Here is a 27,015-nt window from a genome sequence, read left to right as displayed (position 1 = left end):
AGTGACGATGAGCACTTTTTCATATGATGATTGGCCGTTTGTATTCTTTTGTGAAGCATTTGTTCAAATCTTTTGCCCATTTAAAAAATTGGTTGTTTGTCTTCTTACGTTGTAAACGTTCTTTATGTATTCTGAATATTCTTTTTTTAAACATTTAAAAAATAAATTTATTCATTTATTTATTTATTGGCTGCTTTGGGTCTTCATTGCTGTGCATGGGCTTTCTCTAGTTGTGGAGAGTGGAGGCTACTCTTTGTTGTGGTGTGTGGGCTTCTCATTGTGGTGGCTTCTGTTTGTTGTGGAGCACAGGCTCTAGGCACGTGGGCTGCAGTAGTTGTGGCATGCGGGCTCAGTAGCTTTGGCTCGCGGGCTCCAGAGTGCAGGCTCAGTAGTTGTGGCACATGGGCTTAGTTGCTCCGTGGCATGTGGGATCTTCCCGGACCAGGGCTCGAACCCATGTCCCCTACGTTGGCAGGCAGATTCTTAACCACTGCACCACCAGGGAAGTCCCTGAATATTCTTAATATTATATATTTAGTCTTTTGTTAGATATACAATTTGTGAATATTTTCTTCCAATCTGTGGCTTCAGCATTCATTATCTCCATGATTGTATGTAATGAACAGAACTTTTACATTTTGATGAAGTTAAATTTATGTTGGGACTTTCCTGAGGTCCAGTGGTTACGGCTCTGCACTTCCACTGCAGAGGGTGTGGGTTCAATCCCTGGTCTGGAGCTAAGATCTCACATGCTGCATGGCCAAAAAAAAAAAACAAAAAAAAACCAAAAGACAAAAACCAAACCATTAAAAAAATTTTGTTTGTTGCGTTTTGTGACCAAAACTTTGCCTACCCCCAAATCACAAAAATATTTTCTTAGGTTTCCTCTAAAAACTTATGATTTTAGCCTTTGCATTTAGAACAACTCATTTAAAATTAACTTTTGTGTATGGTGAAGAGGGGCTGGATTCATTTATTTCCCATATGGACCTCTGGTTATTATAGCATTATTTGTTGAAAGGACTTTTCCCCTTATTTAATTGTTTTGGTGACTTTTTTTCCCCTCCAAATGACTATATAAGTGCCAGCCTATTTCTGGGCTCTATTTTGTTCTATAGATCTGTTTGTTGATCCTTAAGCCAGGACCACACTTTCTTGATTCATCTAGTTTTATGGCAAATCTTGGAGTTAAGTAATGGAAATACTTCAAATTTGTTATTTTCCAAAATGCTTTAGGTATCCTAGGTGCTTTGAATTTCCATATAAAATTTAGAGCAAGTTTGTCAATTAAAAAAATGTTTCCTGGGATTACGATTGTATTGTATCGTATATATGATCAGTTTGGGGAGAGTTGACATCTTTCCATTTATTTAAACTTCTTTAATTTCTCTCAGCAAAGTTTTATATTTATAAGTATGGAGGTCCTGCATGTCTTTGGCTAAATTTATTCCTAGTTTTTGTTTTTTTTTTACATAATTATAAATTAAATTTTCTAGTTCAATTTTCTTTTTTTCTGAGATATAATTGGCATGTAACATTGTGTAAATTTAAGGTGTACAACATGTTGATTTGATACATTTATAGACTGCATTATGATTGCTGTTGTAGCATTAGCTAAAATCTCTATCATATCACATAATTACCATATCTTTACTGTGGAGGAAACAATTAAGATCAATAAGTTTGATGTTTATAATAATACAGTATTGTTGTTTATAATCACTAGACTGTGCATTAGATTTCCAGGACATTTATCCACTAGTTCTAGTTCAATTTTCAGTTGTTTGCTGCTAGTTTATAAGAATACAATTGTTTTTGTATATTTACCATGTATCCTGAAACATTGTTAAATTCACTTATTAGTTCTAACAGTTGTTTGTCAATTGCTTGGGATTTTTTGTGTAAACAATTTTGTTAAATGCAAATAGAGATAATCTTATTTCTTTGCAAACTTTTGGCTTTTATTCTTTTTGCTCTGTGGCACAGACTAAGACCTCCAGTACAATCTAAAATAGAGGTGATTACAGTGGATATCCTTGCCTCAATTCCAGTTTTAGGAGGGAACATTCAATATTTTATCATTACGTATAATGTTAATTATAAGATGTTTGTATGAGTTGCATTTTTCAAGGAAATGTTCATTTCATCTATATCGAATATTTTGGCATAGTTGTTCATAATATTCTCTTATTATTCTTATTTATAGGATCTGTATTTATAGGATCTGTAGATCTTTCTTGATATAGGTAATTTGTATTCTCACTTTCTTTTCCTGGGCTGGATTACTGGGAGGTTCCCAATTTTGTTGCCTTTTCCTTTGTTAGTTTTCTCAATTGTTTGTCTGTTTTCTTTTTTTGTTGATTTCTACTTTTGCCTTTTTATTTCCTTCTCCTTACTTTTATTATACAGTTGCTCTTTCTTTAGCTTCTTAAAGTGGAAACATAGGTATTTTAGACCATTCTTCTTTTCTAACATAAGCAGTTAAAGCTGCATTTCCCCTGTTCACTTCTTTCAATATGTCACACGATTTTTTAAAATACATTTCATAATAATTTAGTTTAAAATATTTAAAAATTTTTCTTATGATTTCTTTTTTGACCCAGCTGTGATATAGAAGTTTGTTGTTTAATTTACAAGTACTTGGGGTTTTCATAAGTATCTTATTAATTTCTAATTTAATTCCATTGTCAAAGAACATAATCTGTATGGTTTTAATCCTCCTAATTTTATTGAAACTTGCTTTATGGTCATATACACATAGTCTATCTTGGTGTATATACTACATGTAATTGAAAAGAATTATATTCCTCTATTGTTAGGTGTAATGTTCTATAAATAGCAGTTAGGTCAAGGTGGTTGGTAGGACTCAAATTATCTAAGTTCTTACTGAGTTTTTGGTCTAGTTTTTCTGTTAGTTGATGAGGGAGAGATGTTATGATTATGAATTTGTATTCTCTCATTAATTATGTCTGGTTTTGCTTTGTGTATTTTGATGTTCTAATAGGTGCATATGTATTTATGATTATTACTTTTTTTCTTTTTTAACAGCCTTATTAAAATATATTACATATACCATAAATTTCACCCATTTAAAGTGGACAATTCAGTGGTTTTTAGTATATTCACAGAGTTGCACAACTATCACCGGACACTTTCATGACACCCAAAAGATACCCATATGTATTAACAGTAAATTCTCATTCCCTCAACCCCTGACAACCCCCGTATTAATCTACTTTCTGTCTCTATGGATTTGTCTATCCTGGATATTTCTTTACTTTTTTTTTTTTTAACATCTTTATTGGAGTATAATTGCTTTACAATGGTGTGTTAGTTTCTGCTTTATAGCAAAGTGAATCAGTTATACATTTACATATGTTCCCATATCTCTTCCTTCTTGCGTCTCCCTCCCTCCCACCCCTCTAGGTGGTCACAAAGCACCGAGCTGATCTCCCTGTGCTCTGCGGCTGCTTCCCACTAGCTATCTATTTTACGTTTGGTAGTGTATATATGTCCATGCCACTCTCTCACTTTATCACAGCTTACCCTTCCCCCTCCCCATATCCTCAAGTCCATTCTCTAGTAGGTCTGTGTCTTTATTCCCATCTTACCCCTAGGTTCTTCATAACATTTTTTTTCGTAGATTCCATATATATGTGTTAGCATACGGTATTTATCTTTCTCTTTCTGACTTACTTCACTCTTTATGACAGACTCTAGGTCCATCCATCTCACTACAAATAACTCAATTTTGTTTCCTTTTATGGCTGAGTAATATTCCATTGTATATATGTGCCACATCTTCTTTATCCATTCATCCGATTGTGGACGCTTATGTTGCTTCCATCTCCAGGCTATTGTAAATAGAGCTGCAATGAACATTTTGGTACATGACTCTTTTTGAATTATGGTTTTCTCAGGGTATATGCCCAGTAGTGGGATTGCTGGGTCATATGGTAGTTCTATTTGTAGTGTTTTAAGGAACCTCCATACTGTTCTCCATAGTAGATGTACCAATTCACATTCCCACCAGCAGTGCAAGAGTGTTCCCTTTTCTCCACACCCTCTCCAGCATTTATTGTTTCTAGATTTTTTGATGATGGCCATTCTGACCGGTGTGAGATGATATCTCATTGTAGTTTTGATTTGCATTTCTCTAATGATTAATGATGTTGATAATTCTTTCATGTGTTTGTTGGCAATCTGTATATCTTCTTTGGAGAAATGTCTATTTAGGTCTTCTGCCCATTTTTGGATTGGGTTGTTTGTTGTTTTGATATTGAGCTGCATGAGCTCCTTGTAAATTTTGGAGAATAATCCTTCTTCAGTTGCTTCATTTGCAAATATTTTCTCCCATTCTGAGGGTTGTCTTTTCGTCTTGTTTATGGTTTCCATTGCTGTGCAAAAGCGCTGAAGTTTCCTTAGGTCCCATTTGTTTATTTTTGTTTTTATTTCCATTTCTCTAGGAGGTGGGTCAAAAAGGATCTTGCTGTGATTTATGTCATAGAGTGTTCTGCCTATGTTTTCCTCTAAGAGTTTGATAGTTTCTGGCCTTACATTTAGGTCTTTAATCCATTTTGAGCTTATTTTTGTGTATGGTGTTAGGGAGTGTTCTAACCTCATACTTTTACATGTACCTGTCCAGTTTTCCCAGCACCACTTATTGAAGAGGCTGTCCTTTCTCCACTGTACATTCCTGCCTCCTTTATCAAAGATAAGTTGACCATATGTGCGTGGGTTTATCTCTGGACTTTCTATCCTGTTCCATTGATCTATATTTCTGTTTTTGTGCCAGTACCATACTGTCTTGATTACTGTAGCTTTGTAGTATAGTCTGAAGTCAGGGAGCCTGATTCCTCCAGCTCCGTTTTTTGTTCTCAAGATTCCTTTGGCTATTTGGGGTCTTTTGTGTTTCCATACAAATTGTGAAATATTTTGTTCTAGTTCTGTGAAAAATGCCCGTGGTAGTTTGATAGGAATTGCATTGAATCTGTAGATTGCCTTGGGTAGTAGAGTCATTTTCACAATGTTGATTCTTCCAATCCAAGAACATGGCATGTCTCTCCATCTATTTGTATCATCTTTAATTTCTTTCATCAGTGTCTTATAATTTTCTGCCTACAGGTCTTTTGTCTCCTTAGGTAGGTTTATTCCTAGATATTTTATTCTTTTTGTCGCAATGGTAAATGGGACTGTTTTCTTGATTTCACTTTCAGATTTTTCATCCTTAGTGTATAGGAATGCAAGAGATTTCTGTGCATTAATTTTGTATCCTGCTACTTTACCAAATTCATTGATTAGCTCTAGTAGTTTTCTGGTAGCTTTCTGGTAGCATCTTTAGGATTCTCTAGTTTAGTATCATGCCATCTGCAAACAGTGACAGCTTTACTTCTTTTCCGATTTGGATTCCTTTATTTCCTTTTCTTCTCTGATTGCTGTGGCTAAAACTTCCAAAACTATATTGAATAAGAGTGGTGAGAGTGGGCAGCCTTGTCTTATTCCTGATCTTAGTGGAAATGGTTTCAATTTTTCACCATTGAGGATGATGTTGGTTGTGGGTTTGTCATATATGGCCTTTATTATGTTGAGGAAAGTTCCCTCTATTCCTACTTTCTGCAGGTTTTTTTATCATAAATGTGTGTTGAATTTTGTCAAAAGCTTTCTCTGCATCTATTGAGATGATCATATGGTTTTTCTCCTTCAGTTTGTTAATACGGTGTATAACATTGATTGATTTGCGTATATTGAAGAATCCTTGCATTCCTGGAATAAACCCCACTTGATCATGGTGTATGCTCCTTTTAATGTGCTGTTGGATTCTGTTTGCTAGTATTTTGTTGAGTATTTTTGCATCTATGTTCATCAGTGATATTGGCCTGTATTTTTATTTCTTTGTGACATCTTTGTCTGGTTTTGGTATCAGGGTGATGGTGGCCTTGTAGAATGAGTTTGGGAGTGTTCCTCCCTCTGCTCTATTTTGGAAGAGTTTGAGAAGGATAGGTGATAGCTCTTCTCTAAATGTTTGATAGAATTCGCCTGTGAAGCCATCTGGTCCTGGGCTTTTGTTTGTTGGAAGGTTTTTAGTCACAGTTTCAATTTCAGTGCTTGTGATTGGTCTGTTCATATTTTCTATTTCTTCCTGATTCAGTCTTGGCAGGTTGTGCCTTTCTAAGAATTTGTCCATTTCTTCCAGGTTGTCCATTTTATTGGCATAGAGTTGCTTGTACTAATCTCTCATGATCTTTTGTATTTCTGCAGTGTCAGTTGTTACTTCTCCTTTTTCATTTCTAATTCTATTGGTTTGAGTCTTCTCCCTTTTTTTCTTGATGAGTCTGGCTAATGGTTTATCAATTTTGTTTATCTTCTCAAAGGACCAGCTTTTCGTTTTATTGATCTTTGATATCATTTCCTTCATTTCTTTTTCATTTATTTCTGATCTCATCTTTATGATTTCTTTCCTTCTGCTAACTTTGGGGCTTTTTTCTTCTTTCTCTAATTGTTTCAGGTGCAAGGTGAGGTTGTTTATTCGAGATGTTTCCTGTTTCTTAAGGTAGGATTGTATTGCTATACACTTCCCTCTTAGAACTGCTTTTGCTGCATCCCATAGGTTTTGGGTTGTCGTGTCTCCATTGTCATTTGTTTCTAGGTATTTTTTGATTTCCTCTTTGATTTCTTCAGTGATCACTTCGTTATTAAGTAGTGTATTGTTTAGCCTCCATGTGTTTGTATTTTTTACACATCTTTTCCTGTAATTGATATCTCGTCTCATAGCATTGTCGTCAGAAAAGATACCTGATACAATTTCAGTTTTCTTGAATTTACCAAGGCTTGATTTGTGACCCAAGATATGATCTATCCTGGAGAATGTTCCATGAGCACTTGAGAAAAATGTGTATTCTGTTGTTTTTGGGTGGAATGTCCTATAAATATCAATTAAGTCCATCTTGTTTAATGTATCATTTAAAGCTTGTGTTTCCTTATTTATTTTCATTTTGGATGACCTGTCCATTGGTGAAAGTGGGGTGTTAAAGTCCCCTACTATGAATGTGTTACTGTTGATTTCCCCTTTTATGGCTGTTAGTATTTGCCTTATGTATTCAGGTGCTTGTATGTTGGGTGCATAAATATTTACAATTGTTATATCTTCTTCTTGGATCGATCCCTTGATCATTGTGTAGTGTCCTTCTTTGTCTTTTGTAATAGTTTTTATTTTAAAGTCTATTTTGTCTGATATGAGAAGCGCTATTCCAGCTTTCTTTTGATTTTCATTTGCATGGAATATCTTTTTCCATCCCCTGACTTTCAGTCTGTATGTGTCCCTAGGTCTGAAGTGGGTCTCTTGTAGACAGCATATATATGGGTCTTGTTTTTATATCCATTCAGCCAGTCTGTGTCTTTTGGTGGGAGCATTTAATCCACTTACATTTAGGTAATTATTGATATGTATGTTCCTATTCCCATTTTCTTAATTGTTTTGGGTTCGTTATTGTAGGTCTTTTCCTTCTCTTGTGTTTCTTGCCTAGAGAAGTTCCTTTAGCATTTGTTGTAAAGCTGGTTTGGTGGTGCTGAACTCTCTCAGCTTTTGCTTGTCTGTAAAGGTTTTAATTTCTCCATCAAATCTGAATGAGATCCTTGCTGGGTAGAGTAATCTTGGTTGCAGGTTTTTCTCCTTCATCACTTTCAATATGTCCTGCCACTCCCTTGTGGCTTGCAGAGTTTCTGCTGAAAGATCAGATGTTAACTTGATGGGGATTCCCTTGTGTGTTATTTGTTGTTTTTCCCTTGCTGCTTTTAATATGTTTTCTTTGTATTTAATTTTTGATAGTTTGATTAATATGTATCTTGGCGTGTTTCTCCTTGGATTTATCCTGTATGGGACTCTCTGTGCTTCCTGGACTTGATTAACTATTTCCTTTCCCATATTAGGGAAGTTTTCAACTATAATCTGTTCAAATATTTTCTCAGTCCCTTTCTTTTTCTCTTCTTCTTCTGGGACCCCTAAAATTCAAATGTTGGTGCATTTAATGTTGTCTCAGAGGTTTCTGAGACTGTCCTCCATTCTTTTCATTCCTTTTTCTTTATTCTGCTCTGCAGTAGTTATTTCCACTATTTTATCTTCCAGGTCACTTATCCGTTCTGCCTCAGTTATTCTGCTATTGATCTCTTCTAGAGTATGTTTAATTTCATTTATTGTGTTGTTCATCATTGCTTGTTTCCTCTTTAGTTCTTCTACGTCCTTGTTAATTGTTTCTTGCACTTTCTCTATTCTCTTTCCAAGATTTTGGATCATCTTTACTATCATTATTCTGAATTCTTTTTCAGGTAGACTGCCTATTTCCTCTTCATTTGTTAGGTCTGGTGGGCTTTTATCTTTCTCCTTCATCTACTGTGTGTTTTTCCGTCTTCTCATTTTGCTTATCTTACTGTGTTTGGGGTCTCCTTTTTTCCAGGCTGAAGGTTCGTATTTCCTGTTGTTTTTGGTGTCTCTCCCCAGAGGCTAAAGTTGGTTCAGTGGGTTGTGTAGGCTTCCTTGTGGAGGGGACTGGTGCCTGTGTTCTGGTGGATGAGGCTGGATCTTTTCTTTCTTGTGGGCAGGTCCACGTCTGGTGGTGTGTTTTGGGGTGTCTGTGGCCTTATTATGATTTTAGGCAGCCTCTCTGCTAGTGGGTGGGCTTGTGTTCCTGTCTTGCTAGTTGTTTGGCATAGGGTGTCCTCTAGCTTGCTGGTCGTTGAGTGAAGCTGGGTGTTGGTGTTGAGACGGAGATCTCTGGGAGACTTTTGTCATTTGATATTATGTGGAGCTGGGAGGTCTCTTGTGGACCAGTGTCCTAAAGTTGGCTCTCCCACGTCAGAGGCACAGCAGTCACTCCTGGCTGCAGCACCAAGAGCCTTTCATCCACACGGCTTGGGTAATTCACTTATGTGTTCTGGATTTTAGCTTTGTCTTCAAAGCCCAGGAAGTAACATCACTGCACCCATCAGAGCCAATGCCATAGTTTCAGTTGTTGCTGTACATCCTGCACCAGTTGTGTCTAAAGTACTACTACCGTCTGTTTGATGGATTTGCTTTATATCACTGAGGTTCATCTCATTTGGCATCCCTGCTAGTGTTGGAGGGTCTCCTGCAGAGGTGTGGGGTGGCTGTGGCTCACCATGGGGACGAGGACACTGGCAGCAGAAGTTCTGGGAAGTACTCCTTGGCGTGAGCCCTTGCAGAGTCTGCCATTAGCCCCAGTAAAGAGCACAGGTAGTCTATTTATGATTATTATATCTTTCTGATGAATTGACACCTTTATTATTATGAAATGTCCCTCTTTATCTGTGGTAATACTTTTAACCTTGAAGTTTATTTTATCTGATATTAATATAGTCACTCTGGTTTTATGATTAGTCTTTACATGTTTTGTCTCTTTTCATCTATTACTTTCAAACTTTATATACTTAAATGTGTTTTGCAGAAAACATAAAGTTGGATCTTGATTTTTATAATTTATTTGGACAATTTCTGTCTTTAAATTGTAGTGTTTAGGCCACTAAAATGTAGTATAATTCTTCCTAAATAGCATACATGACTACCATGTTATTTGTTTTCTCTTTGTCTCTTCTGTTTTTTGTTTCTTTGTTCTTTATCTTTCCTGACTTCTTTTGGGTTGTTTGAATATTTTAAAAATTCCATTTTAACTTATGAACTGGCTATATAGTTATAGATTTTAAGAAAATTGATAGTCTAGGGATTACAATTACAGATCCTGATGCTCAGTAATTTATTAAAATCCTTTTTTTCCTCTGTCGTTCAAATTGGATCGTTTCTACTGATCTATTTTCAAGCTTAGTGACTCCATCATCTCTATTTTGCTTTTAAATTCTTTCAGTGTATTTTTAAATTTCAGGTACTGTATATTTTAGTTTTATCATTTCCATTTGTTTCCTTTTTATAGTTTTTATTTATCTGATGAGATTCCTGTCTTTTTGTTCATTATGAGCTTTCATTAATGAACATTTCCTTTTTCTCACTGAGCATAGTTATAGTAGCTGGCATAATTTTTTTGTGTGTGCTGATTCCAACTTCTGGATTATTTCAGGACTGGTCTTTGCTGATTGTCTCTTCTCTCGAGATTGTGTCACAAATTCCTGCTTCTTCCTGTGTCAAGCAATTTTAGATTATAACTTGGATGATGTGAATATTATATCCTGAAAACTCTGCATTCTGTTATAGATTCTTCCAAAGAGTGTTGATATTTTTGTTTTGACAAGCAACTAATGTGGTTGGAATCATATTACTTATTTTTCTTATTTATTTTTGGCTGCTTTGGGTCTTTGTTGCTGCGCATGGGCTTTCTCTAGTTGTGGTGAGTGGGGGCTATTCTTCGTTGCGGTGCACAGTCTTCTCATTGCGGTGGCTTCTCTTGTTGTGGAGCATGGGCTCTAGGCTCACGGGCTTCAGTAGTTGCAGCACATGGGCTCAGTAGTTGTGGCACGTGGACCCCAGAGAGTGTGGGCTCAGTAGTTGTGGCTCACTGGCTCTAGAGCACAAGCTCAGAAGTTGTGGTGCACGGGCTTAGTTGCTCCACAGCATGTAGAGTCTTCCTGGACCAGGGCTCGAACCTGTGTCCTCTGCATTGGCAGGCAAATTCTTAACCACTGTGCCACCAGGGACGTCCTTATAGTATAGTTGTATTAACTATAGTCACTGTGTACATTCCATCCCCAGGACTTATTTATTTTATAACTGCAAGTTTGTACCTTTTGACCACCTTCACACATTTTACTCATCCCATTCATCCATCGATCTATTGATGGACCCTTAAGTTGTTTCCACGTCTTGAGTATTGTAAATAATGTTGCAGTGAACATGGGCGTGCTGATATTTAAGATTCTGATTTCATTTCCTTCAGTTAAATACCCAGAAGTGGGATTGCTGGATCATATGGTGGTTCTATTTTTAATTTTTTGAGGAAACTTTATACTATTTTCCGTAGTGGCTGTACCAATTAACGTTCCCACCAACAGTACATAAGTGTTCCCATTTCTCTACATTTTTGACAGCACCTGTTATTTCTTATCTTTTTGGTAATAGCCATTCTAACAGTTGTGAGGTGATAGCTTGTGGTTTTGATTTACATTTCTGTGATGATTAGCGATGTTGAACACCTTTTCATGTGTCTGTTAGGTATCACTATGTCTTTGTTGGAAAAACATCTGTTTAGGTCCTCTGCCCATTTTTAAATTAGGCTGCTTATTTTTTTTGATGTTGAGTTGTATGAGTTCTTTGTATATTTTGGGTGTTAGCCCCTTATCAGATAAGTGGTTTGCAAATATTCTCTCTCATTCTGTAGGCTGCCTTTCCATTTTGTTGATGTTTCCTTTGATGTACAGAAGATTTTTAGTTTGATGTAGTTCCACTTGTTTATTTCTGCTTTTTGGTGTCAAATCCAAAAAATCATTGTTGTGATCAATGTCAAGGAACTTACATAGATTGTAAGGTTTCAGGTCTTACCTTCAAGTCTTTAATCCCTTTTGAGTTGATTTTTCTGTGTGGTGTGAGATAGTGGTCCAGTTTCATTCTTTTTCATGTTGTTGTCCAGTTTTCCCAGTACCATTTATCGTAGAGACTATCTTTTCCCCATTGTATATTCTTGGCTCCGTTGTCATAAATTAATTCACCATGTATGCATGGGTTGATTTCTTTTTTTTTTAATTTTATTTATTTATTTTTGGCTGCGTTGGGTCTTCATTGCTGCATGTGGGCTTCCCATTGCAGTGGCTTCTCTTGTCGCGGAGCATGGGCTCTAGGTGTGCGGGCTTCAGTAGTTGTGGTTCATGGCTCAATAGTTGTGGCACGTGGGCTCTAGAGCGTAGGCTCAGTAGTTGTGGTGCACGGGCTTAGTTGCTCTGTGGCATGTGGGATCTTCCCAGACCAGGGCTTGAACCCCTGTCCCCTACATTGGCAGGCGGATTCTTAACCACTGCGCCACCAGGGAAGCCCTCATGGGTTGATTTCTGAGCTCTCTATTCTGTTCCACTGATCTATGTGTGTGTTTTTATGCCAGTAGCATATTGTCTTGATTACTATCACTTTGTAATATAGTTTGAAATCAAGAAGTCTGATGCTTCCAGCTGTGTTCTTATTTCTCAAAATTGCTTTAGCTATTTGGGGTCTTTGTGGTTCCATATAAATTTTAGGGTTGTTTATTCTATTTCTGTGAAAAATGGCATTGGTTTTTTTTTCATATACATGTATGTATTCTTTTAAAAATTCTTTTCCCAGTTAGGTTGTTACAGAATATTGAGCAGAGTTCCCTGTGCTATACAGTAGGTCCTTGTTGGTTATCCATTTCAAATATAGCAGTGTGTACATGTCAATCCCAAACTCCCTAACTATCCAAACCCCCCACTCTTCCTCCCTGGTAACCATAAGTTCATTCTCTAAGTCTGTGAGTCTGTTTCTGTTTTGTAAATAAGTTCATTTGTATCACTTTTTTCAGATTCCGCATATAGGCGATATCATATGATACTCTTTGTCTGACTAACTTCACTCAGTATGACAATCTCTATGTCCATCCATGTTGCTGCAAATGGCATTATTTCATTCTTTTTAATGGCTGAGTAATATTCCATTGTATATAAGTACCACATCTTCTTTATCCATTCTTCTGTCGATGGGCATTTAGGTTGCTTCCATGTCTTGGCTATTGTAAACAGCGCTGCAATGAACATTGGGGTGCATGTATCCTTTCGGACCATGTTTTTCTCTGGGTATATGCCCAGGAATGGGATTTCAGGATCATATGGTAGCTCTATTTTTAGTTTCTTAAGGAACCTCTATACTGTTCTTCATAGTGGCTGCACCAATTTACATTCCCAACAGTGTAGGAGGGTTCCCTTCTCTCCATATCCTCTCTAGCATTTATAGTTTGTGGATTTTTTTTTTTTTTTTTTTTTGCTGTACGCGGGCCTCTCACTGTTGTGGCCTCTCCCGTTGTGGAGCACAGGCTCCGGACGCGCAGGCTCAGCGGCCATGGCTCACGGGCCCAGCCGCTTCGTGGCATGTGGGATCTTCCCAGACTGGGGCATGAACCTGTGTCCCCTGCATCGGCAGGCGGACTCTCAACCACTGCACCACCAGGGAAGCCCTGTTTGTGGATTTTTTGATGATAGCCATTCTGACCGGTGTGAGGTGGTACCTCATTGTATTGATTTGCATTTCTCTAATAATTAGTGATGTTGAACATCTTTTCATATGCCTCTTGGCCATCCATATGTCTTCTTTGGAGAAGTGTCTATTTAGGTCTTCTGCCCAATTTTTGATTGGGTTGTTTGTTTTTTTATTGTCAAGTTGTCTGAGCTCTTTGTATAATTTGGAAATTAAGCTCTTGTCAGTCACATCATTTGCAAATATTTTCTCCCATTCCATAGGTTGTCTTTATGGTTTCCTTTTCTGTGCAAAAACTTGTAAGTTTGATTAGGTCCCATTTGTTTATTTTTGTTTTTATTTCTATTGTCTTGGGAGACTGACTTAAGAAAACATTGGTGCAGTTTACGTCAGAGAATGTTTTGCCTATGATCTCTTCTAGGAGTTTTATGGTGTCTTGTCTTATATTTGTCTTTAAGCCATTTTCAGTTTAGTTTTTGTGCATGGTGTGAGAGTGTGTTCTAACTTCATTGATTTATATTCAGCTGTCCAACTTTCCCAGCACCACTTGCTGAAGACACTTTTTCCCATTTTACATTCTTGTCTCCTTTGTTGAAGATTAATTGACCATAGGTGTGTGGGTTTATTTCTGGGCTCTCTATTCTGTTCCATTGATGTGTATGTCTGTTTTTGTGCCAATACCACACTGTTTTGATTACTGTAGCTTTGTAGTATTGTCTAAAGTCTGGCACAAAGTCCTGCTTTGTGTTTTTTCCTTAGGATAACTTTGGCAATTCCAGGTCTTTTATGGTTCCATGTAAGTTTCAGGATTATTTGTTCTAGTTCTGTGAAAAAATGTCATGGTTAATTTGATAGGGATCGCATTAAATCTGTAGATTGCTTTGGGTAGTATTGCCATTTTAACAATATTAATTCTTCCGATGTAAGAGCGTGGGACATCTTTCCATTTCTTTGAATCATATTTAATTTCCTTTATTAATGTTTTATAGTTCTCAGCATATAAGTCTTTCACCTCCTTGGTCAGGTTTATTCCCCTTTATTTGTTTATTTATTTGGTGTGATTTTAAAAGGTATTTTTTTTATGTTCCCTTTCTGCTATTTCATTGTTAGCATTAAGAAATGCAACTGATTTCTGTACGTTAATTTTGTATCCTGCTACCTTGCTGAAATCATTTATCAGTTCTAGTAGTTTCTGTGTGGAGTTTTTAGGGTTTTCTATATATAGTATCATGTCATCCTTAGCTATGTGATTTCTGTTTGATATTTTCTTGTATATCTCTCTCCTTTTACAAATTCTCACTTTGTTCACACATTGTTCTCTTGACCTTGGTGAGCGTCTTTATGGCCATTATTTTAAACTCTTTATCAAGTAAATCATTTATCTCCACCTCATGAAGGTCTTTTTCTGGAGTTTTATCTTTTGTTTAAAACATGTTCTTCCCTTTCTTAATTTTCTTCGACTGTGTTGGTTTCTGTGCGTTAGAAAAAACAGCCTCCTCTCCCAGTTTTAAAGGTTTGGCCTTGTTTATCATTCAACCATGCCCTGGTTCTTGGTTGTCTCTCAAATGTTTGTGATTGTTCAAGCTGCTTTCTTTGTGCTTAGTAGCCACCAGTAGTTGACGGTGTGCCAAGCCCCATCAGTGACCCAAAGGGAGGATCTCAGTCAGCACCTAGATGCAGGCTGACTGGAGCCAGACCCTCAGGCAGTAGCTTTTAAAGTATGCAGAAGTACCTCTTTCAGGGGAAGACTAGGAGACGGACATTTCTGTCTCTTTCCTCTGCACTGAGCCCTGGGGTAATAACTGTTAAGAGCTGTTTCTTGTTTGCTACCATCCTGTTGAACCCTTGAACAGAAGCCCTGCTGGCCACCAGAGCCAGGCTATCATAGGATGTGTCCTCTGGGCAGCAGCCATGAAAGCCAGGATGCCAGGTGTGTGTACAAGATCCTTTTTATGGAGATACGGGCAACGTGGGGCAGGGCAGAGGGAGAGCATGAAACTAGTACCCACTGGCCTCCCTGGTCTCTGGAGAGGATTGCAGTAGCTAACCGCCCCCCCCCCCCGCCCCCCCGCCGCCCATATGTGGTAAATTAGAAGCCTGACCCTCAGGCCACAGCTTTTAAGATCTGCAAATAGGCCTCTTTCACAGAAAGACTGGGCTCTTCTGTCTGCTGCCTCTGCACGGTGCCCTGGTGAGGACAGCTACAGTGAGTCTGTGCAAGTCCCTTAAGAACTGTTTCTTTGTTCACTATAGCCTTCTGAGTCTTAGGGACAGAAGCCCTGTTGGCTTTCAGAGGTAGATGTTTTGAGGGGCCACCTCTCAGGTGGAAGTCTTAAAAGTTGGGGCACCAGATGTGTAATCCAAACCCTTTACTCCTCAGGGAGAAGCTGGGAGTCATGACTTCCTCCCCCAGTTGTTGTCAACTACACCCAGGGTGGGGTTTGGTGAGATTGTGTTTCAGCTTCTCCAGCCTGTTTTCTTCTTGTTCATCCAATGTATAGGAGTCGCTTGGCTAGTTTCTGGATTTTTTTTTTTTTTTTTTCAGAGGGAATTGTTCTATGTGTAGCTGTAGATTCAGTGGGAGGAGGTGAATTCAGGAGCCTCCTATGTTGCCATTTTGAGCTGGACTCTGTTTTTTAAAAAATCTAGTTGTTACAGCAACTTGGGCTACACCCTCACCATGATAAAAACATCCCCGGGAGTTGCTATCATCATGATCTCCAATAATTGTATGAAGGATAATACCTATTTAGTCAGTATCAAATATCTAATTTGCCCTAGTTTCTCACTTTTCCTCATCACTGTTTTTTAAACTGAGGTATAATTAACAATCAGTATTATGCACAGATCTTAAATGTTAAGTTGGATGAATTTTGATGATTTCATACACCTGTGTAACCACAGCTCAAAGCAAGATATAGAATATATCTGTCATCCTAGAAAGTTCTCTTTTGTTCAGTTTGAATCAGTCAGCTCCCCTGCATCCCCAGGCAACCACTTTATCATTTCTACCAACACAGGTTAGTTTTGCCTGTTCTAGAACTTGATATGAATGGAATCATACAATATATACTTTTTTTGTATGTAATTTCTTTTGCTTAACAGTGTTTTTCATCCATGTGGTTACATGTATCAATAGTTTATTCTTTTTTTAAAAAAATGCATTGATAGTATTCCATTGTACTGATGTACTGCAGTTTGGTTATCTGTTTACCTGTTGATGGAGATTTGAGTTGTTTTCAGTTTTTTTGACTATTGTGATTCAAGCTGCTATAAACATCTTGTACAAGTCTTTTTTGTGGAGACATATTTTAATTTCTTTAGAGTAACTACCTGAAAGTGGAAGTGCTAGATCATAGGGTAAATATATATTTTTTGTTTTGTAAAGAACTACCAAACAGTTCTCTGAAGTGGGTTACTCGTTTAGCAGAATGCGTAGGAACTCCACTGGCCCCGCATAGTCACCAACACTTGAGTTTAGTCATTCTAGTGAGTGGGTAGCAGAATCTCACTGTGGTTTAAATTTCTGTTTCTCTGAGAAATTTAAGATGTCCATCGCCTTTCTATGTGCTTATCGGCCATTCATAGATCTTCCTTTGTGAAATGTCTCATTGATTCTTTTGCCAAGCTCTTAAAATTGGGTTGTCTTTTTATTGCTGGTTTGTACTCAGGTATTACGTATATTTGTATTTGTGCATGACGGACAGAAGTCCTTTTGTTGGCCACCTCCCACTGATTCCTGATCCATTCGACCTGAAGAGCTGTGGTTCTACTTTTGTTAGCAGGCCTATGATATACCTTCTCAATTAGCCACGCCAGTGCACATATTGAAGTTCCCAGAGTAATGATGACCATGCACATTTCCTGCTGTACTTCCCAAAGATGCTTTCCTCTTATCTACCTGTGGAGGCACATTATTTAACCACAACTTGAAATTATTTCCTTAGTTACTTATTCCTAAGCACATTATTCCTTCGTTAGCTTTTAACTGACATTTGCAAGAAGGCCTTATTACAATTTGTTCGTCAGCCTTGTCATATCACCTTCAGAATTTATTGTTCAAAACCAAGAGGTCTTCGGGAAGATTTGTAGAAAAGGTCAGGAAAAAATGGAGGAGGAAAAGGATTTGCATTCTCACTGTAAAGAATACATGTCTATTCAGGGTTTCAAACATGGATTAAAGTAATTACTCCTTGATTTGGGGGAAGTTTCCTCAGAGTATTAAATAGTAATATCAAAACGCATCTAGTGATGTGTTCTTAAACTGAGTTTATTATTAAACTCTATTAAACTTTCTGAGTAAACTTGGAATAATGTCTGTTTATATCCTAAGCTGCAGTTCACTTTCTGCCCACCTACCTGCACAGAACCCTAGCCCTGGAAGGGAAGTCAGACCATCTTCCTGCCTTTTAACAAATCTGCTTCCAAAGCATTTCATACCACGTAGATCTATATCCTTTTCTTTTTCTTTTAATTGTCAGGAAGGAAGATTAGTGTTCTTAAGTTCTCAGTCCAGTGCCTATGAGTCCTCTTTGTTGAGTTGTTCCTTATCCCCTCAATTCCTATTACTGAAAAATAAAGCCAATTCCTATACTCTGTTCTAATTAGAGAAGGGAAATAGCTCTCATTCACTCTTATACATATTTATACACATTGCCAAGTTTGCAGAGTCTTCCTTTACCTGTCTCTCTCTTTTTTGAATGAGCTTGAAGGAGGTGAAAACATTTCCCTAAATTGGAAAAAGAGCGCATTCTTGACTTTACACTCAGGTCATCTTCCCTTCTAGCTCTTTATTTATTCCCATTATCCTTTCTAAGTCACCCCTACCCCCCCCCCAAAAAAAGAAAAAATATAACTGGAATTATTTGGCAAATGAAGGAACAGAAAGATGACAACCCTAGAGTGAGGTCGACAAAAACACACAGAGACAAAGGTATGCGTGTGGAGACACATGAAGAGACAGAGACTCACAGAGGTGTACAGAGGCAGAGCCAGACAGAGATCGACAGGTACAGAACTTACACGTGCTCTTAAATAGGCCTCATTCTAAATCTATTGCTTTAGGTACTTTGAGGAATATGAGTGTGTGAAGCACATTTCAGGAAAACAAATGAGAAACTGCTTTCCTTTTGACACCTCTTTCAAGAGATAGAAATTGTCCATTTGATATGTTTTTTTCTTTATTATCAGAGAAAGTTCTTACAGAATCAACAACTACAAAATTCTATGATACCAGAAGATAATGCTAGGGTAATGATCTAGAAGAATAAATCTGTGCCAGTTACCAATTTATTGCCTCTTAGCTCCACATTCCCCCTTCAGTACGTGCTCTGTGACAGCGGACACTTGAATCTCCTTCACAGCGAGCGTGACGTTGTTTTCTCAGTAGAGGGCGCTGGAGGGCAGGAGGGAAGGAAAGGACTACCCTGCTGTTTGCGCTGCTGCCTGGTGCAGGAGTGGCGTGGTGTGAGGGTATCTGAGGGAGTTCTGCCCCAACCATGGGTCACCTCAGTGACCTTGCAGCCTCAGCAGGGATAACCTTCTCCCAGCTCTGTGGACTTGACACATCCTGAAGGATTCCTGCTTGCATCCGTGCCCCAAAGGTATTCTGCCAATACCCTCTTCCCTCAGGCCCCTAGCAGATAACCTGACTCAGAGGGTTTTCCCTGAGCGGCCAGCCCCTCTGCAGGCCTCCACTACCTGTGCACGTCTATGCTCTGGGTTGCCTCCTGCTTGCCCAGGGACTGCAGACCGGCTTCTGGCCTGGGCAAAGAACAAAATTCTCTGCTGTCAGTGGACTGAGTTCTCCAAAAAGCTCTGAACCCCAGCCTTTGTGAGGGCGGCCCTTTCCAAGTTTACCTTTTCTTGGGTACTCTTCCTTAGCTCAAGGGTATCATACAGAATTTCCTTATATTCTATAGATACTTGTTTATCAGAATACAATAATTTCTCATACTAAACTTTCACTGTGTAAAGCAATAGCAATACTGATGTCTTAGCAAGAAATACAGCTGCTTTTCCACTTACAGAAGATTTGAGAAGAATTTATAGAATGAGGCAGGACTAAGGGAACCAGTTTCTTTCTCCACAACTTTTTTCCTGCCTAATTTTGATTTTAGCCTTTTAAAATCAGTTGATGGCTCCTTTCACTTCTCAAAGGAAAGGAACACATTTTTGTTTCATTACCTAGACTGTCAGATCCAAGCCAAGAGAAATTCTAACCCATAGGTAGCGCGAGACTAGTGATGAAGCCACAGAGATCTGAGTACGGTCCCCACTACAAAGGTCAGTCGTGATTTCAGGTGAGTACAGGTATCATGGCAGCACTTCAGATTACTGACATTGTTTGATAAGCTGATTCCTTTGGGGGAGAAATAATTAGTGCACTTAGCCTGAATAAGTACTTAGCTTGTTTAAATTTAAGACAGATCTAGGAGAGAGTGAGCGGGGGCTGGGGGGGGAACCCATATCACAACCTTGGGGATGATTTAATCGTGGGGACAGTATTAACTCATAAAAATGTAGTTAATGAGAGTAAATGTGACAGGGCTTCGAATTTCTGGGGATTATTATGATATACGTTCATGCCAGTCTAACTGTGATCCTAACAATAAAAACCGTACAAACGGCAGGGGTAAGAGGCTCTTGGATGTTAGAGTACATCAGAATAAACTGGGGAACTTGTTAAGATGCAGGTTCCCAGCCTACTTGTTTGTGTCCCAGCAACTGGCCTTTTTATAACAAGTACCCGTTACTCTGATGCAGGTGCTACCTTGACTGTACTTTGAGAAACCATGATTGAGTTAGTGTCTGAATGAGCTCCCTTAAGAAAAGTAAGGTTTCATTTAGAAATAAGAATAAACTAGAACACTGTTCATGTGTCCCTGATATCAAAATGGCCTTTATCATTTTATTCCATGCTTCGTCCCAGAGAGTTCAGGCAGCAACGAATACCTTGGCCCCAATAATCTATTTCTGTGTAGAAAGGCCCCTTCACGTTCACCTGGCCACGTCTTGCTGGAGATGGAGAAGTTATTTCTCGCTCAAGTTCTTCCTTTTCCTCCCAGCAGTAAGGTGAACAAAACTCATTTTATTCTAAGAAAGGAAAAATAATTCCAACGTGACAGAATAAAGCCAGTAATATCATAGAAAATTAAACTAAAGAGAAAAATTTGGAATCATATAAGAATAAAAAGCCAACATTTTTCAAGTTATCCAGAAAAAAAGCCCAATATTTTAATAAAAGATGCTTGAATAAAAAACAAACTTCACGGTAGAACTCATATTAGGAATGACTGTGATCTATCAAACTCAGAAGTCACTTTGGATCAGATATTAACAATGGAGTAATAGGAAAACTGGGATTTCCCAGGCTGGTTTCTGCTTTAATATCTTTTTTTTTTTGCCATGCCCTGCAGCATGTCGGATCTTAGTTCCCTGACCAGGGATCGAAGGCGTGCCCCCTGCAGTGGAAGCACGGAGTCTTAACCACTGGACCGCCAGGGGAGTCCCTGGTTTCTGCCTTATACGCCCCAAAGAACCTCAGTTAAGCCCTCACTCCTCATTTCAACAGACTCTTGGGAGCCGACCCAAACTTGCTAATCTTCAAGTCTGAAAACCAGTTGATGGTTTTCATCATCATAAAATGATCCCCTGGAGCAAAGGAAAAAAATGTTTGGTTTCGACAGTGCCTCTGGGAGAAACTCAAGACGTGTTGACTATGGACCCTCCCTGCATTCTTTGGGGTCAGGCAGCCACCACAAGATGCAAAGCAGCGTGAGAAAAGGCTGAGTCAGACAACATGTAGCAACAAGCCCAGGAACTTCTCCAGGGGCCCAGGAAGTTGGAAGCCTCCCAGTTATGTCGTAGCACATTGTCCTTCCTTGGAACTTTGAAGGATTCTTGAGTATCAGCAAGGCCATCCCACTCCCACCTGACTTCTCACGGGACATGGTATCTCTGAAAGGATCATATCCACAGGGACAATTACTGACTGAACAGACATTCCTGATGATGTAACGTGTGTCCTGAAATCCTGACCAGCAGCTTGCTCATGGTTGCTGTGCCCGTGATTTTGGCCGAGGATGCCATTCGGAGGGAAACGGTGGCTTCTGCAGATGACATTTTTAATAATTTTTTTTTTAATAGTAGGGAAAGAATGCAAAATAGGAGAGGGATAAAGAATAGGCTTATTATCTAGTTAAAGTTAACAATGAAAATTAGGTTAGTGATTTCTTCTCATCAGAGCACAGAGGTCAAAACCCTGTTATAAATATCACATCCGCCTGAGGATTAGATGTCACAGTCATACTCGGTACCTCGCTCATCTCACATAACAGAACATTTCAATGGAACAAAAGAAGGGATAACGATCCTCAGAGCATCATAGCTTTCAGGTGCTTGTGGTGCCTTGCAGTATCACCTGCTCTGCTCTGGGGGGGGGGGTCACTTACTTTGACATGTATAAATTAGAAAAGTGATGAAAAAGACTGAATGTGTAAAACGTTCCCAGTCAAATCCTTAAGGATAATTTAAAAGAGTGTTGGGAATTGGGAGCCCCAGAATCCCCTGAGGAACTTCACTAAGAACTGCTGCAGACATTTGCTGGCTAGCTTCAACCTGCTCTGACCTCAGGGAAACCACCCAGTATCAGCAAGACACACCGACTGGAGTTAATCTCAGGCTCCTGTGTTGGCCTAAGTCTGATGAAAGGTCAGTTGGAGGTACTGTTTTTTTTTACTTCAAAATGACCATGCAGTGTGGCTATTGAATGCTGTCCCTGGTTCTACTGATTCCCTGGGAGATGGAACCTCTAGATGTAAGAGATAAGCTTTTGAAAACATTCCTGGGAAACCAAGGTGCCGTCTTACAATGCAGTCTGACAGTGTAAAACCTCCAAAGAATGAAGCAATGGCTTTTGTTGATGGCTCAGGAGAAATCTGTGGGTGGCCTATTGATTCTAAGTTCATCAAAATACATCTGTATTGGGGGTCAAAACTACGTTTTTGAAGTTCTTAACCAGAAAATTTTCATTAATTAAAATGTACTAAGAAAAATGAGCATTTGATACCCTCCTAAGAACTTTACTCTCCCAGTTCTCTAGGACTGGCTGCTACAGTACTTGTAGCCCAAATCAGCACGGTTGGCCACCCCCCCCCCCCCACTCCGAGGAGTCAACACATGTAAAAACAACAACAGAACTAAAGCACAGCCTGGGATTCACCACCTGCTTAAAGTATTGGGTTGTTGCCATCTCTGGCAGCTGACAACATAGCCTGGTCGCTGGCCCATCATCTCCTTCCATCCTCCAGTCTCTATATTTTAATAAACTTACATCTTAGGCTCTCGAGTACCCTCTCAGATGTTATTATTGAAGCAGAATAGTGCAAAATCAGTCTTCAGAGGTTAAGGAGGGAGTTTTCAGTGAAAATGTAGTTGATAAGTTTGACATTTTAGGAAAAGAAACTTTTTTGAAAAGCATCATTAAAACAGCCTGCTAAAATAGCTCACCAAAGAAGTTGTATTTAGCTCAAATCTCGTATAGGAGGACAGCATGAATTCGGTTTTGAATTGACTTGGGTTCCGGCCTCCTTGTCAACGGGTTGGAGAGTTGTCCTTGTTAGTAAAATTTAGCTTTCTCTCCACCCCAGTGATAATGATAGGAAGCACTAGGAAAGGATACGATCGCCATGCTGCACAAAGCCTTCTTCCTGGGAAGGCGTGTGTGCTCCCGACTGCTGCGGGAGCACAGTGATGAAGACTGGCAGCAGTGGCAGCCGGGGCGCCCCCATACTCAGCTTAAGACAAGCACTGAAGGCCTACTCGCTGTTGAGAGTTTAAGAAAAAAGTCTCCACGCTCAATGTGACTGTCTTTGGAATTCTTCGTTTCATTAAGGTTCTCACAAAATACAAAGCTCAAATGTAACCGTCTACGTCCACCACAAAACAGAATCAAGTAAGTGGTTAGCACACAAACAATGATCTTTTTCATTTTTAAAAATATAAATAACAGCGTTCAAGGCTTGACAGTTTTCTCCTGTGTGTGTTTCTCTTTAAGGCTTTATGTTGCAGACCCTTAGGTACGCGTACCTGGCGTCAGGATACACTGCCCACAAGCAGGGAAGGCCACTGTGGGTACATTCCTGAGGGTGACGCGCACTTATCCATGTTGCCTCAAGCCTGTGGAAAACTAAACAGACACCCTCCGATCAGTTCGCACCGTTTCATTAATTTTCTTTCTACCACGAAGTGACAACAGAAAGGGGTAAGTTCCCAGCAGCATTCAAGCTCTCAGAAGATCAATCATGAAGGGCGAGAAAGAAAAGACAGGCTTTTTCCTGGATGGAATTTTTTCCTTTTATCCAGAAAAACCCCCATAACCCATAGAGTTTAAAGGCTGGCTTGTACTGAAACGTTTTTCAGATTAAATAGTGTTGAGAGAAGGGGTGGGCTTTTCGTTGGGTCCTGGAGAAGAGGTTAAAGTGGAGAGGTTACTGTTGGAAAAATACTGACAGTCCACCCTCCCACGGCAGTCACGTCACCGGCGAGGCCTGGGGGCAGAGCCAGGGCCCCTGCCTTGGGCACGAAATCCGAGGGAAGGCTCTCCAGCAGACACTTGACCTGCTCCTGGCCCAGCTTGATCTTGTCGTCCAGCTCCCGCTGCTCGATGAGGAGTGTCGACTTCATTTTCACAAAATGCTGGTAATCCTGGAGTTGCTCCTTGGAAAGGTAATGGGCCAGGATGTCCAGCACCACGCGCTGCCTCCGGTCCACATTCTCCTTGAGCTCCCGCGCGTCCTCGTGCTGCGCAGCCAGGACCTTCCTCTTCTCGTTGAGAGAGCTCTGCCAGGGCGAAACAAGCAGATCAGCAAAGGGCCAGCAGAACGGGGAAAAGAACCGAACTGCCCGCAGAGAGACCTTTTTCAGGACGGTGCAGTGTCTAAGTTTCTATTTTGATTGTCGATCTAAAGTAAGGAGACTCAGTCATTTGAAAATCAGTTCATTACCCTTATGTTGCAGATATATGGTTCTCTAACTTATAAAGTCACGTGGCAGCTTTAATTTGAGAGATTATGTTAAAATTGGCTGGGGTAATGGCTTTACTTTAAGGCTTCTAGACTTAGAAGAACAATCAGGATTCCATTTATATGAGGTCCTTAGAATAGTCTACAGTCATAGAGACACGAAGTAGAATGGTGGTTGCTAGGCTCTGGGGGAGGGGAGAAAGGAGGGGGAGTTGCTGTTTCAGTGGGTATGGAGTTTCAGTTTCGCAAGATGAGAAAGTTCTGGAGATCTGTTACACAACAATGTTAACATAGTTAATACTACTGAACTGTACAGCTAAAAATGGTTACGATGGCAAATCTTGTATGTAGTTTACCACAGTTAAACAACTGAAGGGAAAAAAAGCCAGTCATCAAGGTACCTTGAGTGTTTACAAGTATTTCCATTTTATAGTGGTCCTCAAAGTGGGTACCAGCAGCATCTCCCGGGGATTTGTTAGAAATGCAAAATTTCAGGCCCCCTTCCACCTACTGAATCAAAAGTTCTGGAGGTGTGGGGCTTAGGGGTCTGTGGTTGAAGGAGCCTTTCGGGCGATTCTTTGCAGTTAAAGTTTGAGAACCTCTGCCCCAATCCATAATCAACAATGGGAACATCATATTTACCATCTCCGAAAAAATCAGTTTCCATTTTTCAGGCCTCTGAATCTAACATGAGAGAAATTCTATTTGGCAATGATGCCAAGTTCATATTCTGAGAGTTTCTTATACAGACCCAATGGTAAGACAGCGTATTATCTTTAGACTTTATAGAAGTCTGTAATGTGGCCTTTTACTCAACATGCTGTCTTAAAATTTTAAAAAATTTTACATTTAACCAGACTCTTCAGGCTAAAGTGAATGAGAAACTTTAAAGTGGAAATTAATCAAGAAATAAGAATATTTAAATATAGATTAGTTTATGTAGGGTTATGAAAGGCTCATGTGTCTCTGCCCTAAACTCCCCTTGAACTGGCCTGTCAGATCTTACCTAATAACGCCTAGAGGAAAAGTGCAAAGTTAATAGGTTAATCTTACAAATATCTCCATTTTCATAGGCTTCCTTCTCCTAATCAGGAAAAACACACCTAAAAAAGAAACCCTTAGGGACTGAATTTGCAATGAAGACATGTTTCAAAATACCGTAGGGAAGTAAGTTAAAAAGTGAGAACCTCTTCCTCACCTTTAAAAAATTATGAAATATTTTAAACATCAGTATTGTATAGAGAATGGTATAAGATCTGTGTGCCCATCATTAACAGTGCCAAATCTTAGTTTGAACATGTTTCATATTTGCTTCAGTTTAAAAACAAAATACTCAGTTGAAGCGTTATATATAGTTCTCCCGATGCCCCTCCTCCCCTCACTGGTAACTATAGTCCTGAATCTGGCATTTACTGAACCATTTATTCTTCCTTTCCTTATTCCTATTTACACTTTTATTTAACAAAGACTAATAATCATAAAAACTAAAACAGATGTATCTTGCAGGTGAGCAAGCACTTATATGTACTTGAGAGTGTGTACGCGCATTTAAGTGCTGAGTGGTTCCAGAATTGAATTCAACTTATCTTCCCGTAAGAACTGCTCCAGTGTTGCTTATCTCAGATACCTGTGGCATCCACCCAAGCGACCGAACAGGAAACTTGGAATAACCTTCTGTTCTATCCTTCCCCTCATCTAACACGCCCTGCTAATTCAAACTCATTCTCTGAGTCACTCCCTATTCTCTATCTCCATGACAATGGCCCAAATTAACAGCCTAAACCCATCTTGCTAGACCATGTTTCCAATAAACCTCCCAACTGTAACATCATTCTCACCCCTCCCCAGGCTGATTATGTCATGAAATTAGTTCATGGCTCTCCAGGCCTACAGGCTGAAGTCTAAAGTACGACCCTCAGGTCTTTGCGATTATTTTCTGCACTGGATACTGTTTACCCCTTCAGATCCACCCTCCTCTTCTATGTCCAGGGAAGCTGCACCCTGCTGGCTGCTGGTTTTGGCCAGTGGCAGTCATGGGCAGGAGGCCGGAAGCTGGGAGGGAGAAGAAATTGAGGCCTTTATCCCTGGCTCCCTCCTTGCCAGGGGGTGGTGGCTACAACTTTTCACCCAGGCCTCAGTGCCGCAGGTCAGCTACAGCTAGAGTTCTGGTAAGGGCCCCTTCCTCGTGCTGCTCCAGGTCCAGAGGTAGTGATGGCTTCCCCACTGATGCTAGCCCTGGGGGGACAGTGGCTTCATTATCCCTTGTTGGTCTCCCTTAAAAACAAGTAAATCAAGGAAGCACTCTGCTCTAGACATACCAACCACATGTAAACCAATTCTTAAACACGCCATGGTCTGTCTGGACTTTGTCCATGACATTCCTCCTAAATGGTAAAGCCCTTTCCCTCTCAGCCCACCTGGAATTAAGAAAGTCCCCTAGGCTCCATTCAAGCGGCACTTGTGTGAAGTCCTTCCTGACCACACCACACCGCGTGAGAGGTGCTCTCATGGCTCTGAGTTTATCGCTGTGCTGCAGCATAAGTACAATTGCCGCTTCTACACTGGTTACGTTGGTTTTCCTCACTAACTGCTGAGTTCCTTGAAGGCGGGCCTGTTTTTAGGCAGTGTTCAGCCCTAGCACGCGGGGCACCTGGCATCTGACAGGTTCTTGTTAGCTGCTTTCTGGATGAAAGGAAGGTGGAAAGGACAACACTTTTGAGGCAAACACAGTCAGACAGTTTGTAGGTGACGAAGTGAAGGCCCAGAACATTTACATGAGGAGGGCACTCGCCGGGAGAGGGGCTGCAGAAAGTTCCTGGATGCTGAGTCACATTCCTA

General features: G+C 39.7%; 1 protein-coding gene across 11 annotated transcripts in view; it reads right to left on the bottom strand.

Moving 5' to 3' along the window:
- Positions 1 to 23,356: 23,356 nt before the first annotated feature.
- SHROOM3 (shroom family member 3) overlaps positions 23,357 to 27,015 on the bottom strand; it is a 163,444-nt gene continuing 159,785 nt past the window's right edge. For 10 of the 11 annotated variants that reach the window (XM_022599498.3, XM_089912073.1, XM_022599496.3 and 7 more), the window contains one exon: positions 23,357 to 23,995. In XM_022599498.3, the coding sequence (XP_022455206.2) occupies positions 23,630 to 23,995 (366 nt within the window). In that variant the 3' untranslated portion in view covers positions 23,357 to 23,629. Of the gene's footprint in view, positions 26,860 to 27,015 lie in introns of all 11 variants that reach the window. The other variant, XM_089912079.1, reaches the window with a different exon arrangement.

The sequence above is a fragment of the Delphinapterus leucas genome, chromosome 5, assembly GCF_059928025.1.
Source record: "Delphinapterus leucas isolate spDelLeu-1000000601 "Yukka" chromosome 5, BTC_Dleu_Yukka2, whole genome shotgun sequence".
Lineage (NCBI taxonomy): Eukaryota > Metazoa > Chordata > Mammalia > Artiodactyla > Monodontidae > Delphinapterus > Delphinapterus leucas.
This window is presented reverse-complemented; position numbering and strand designations above follow the sequence as displayed.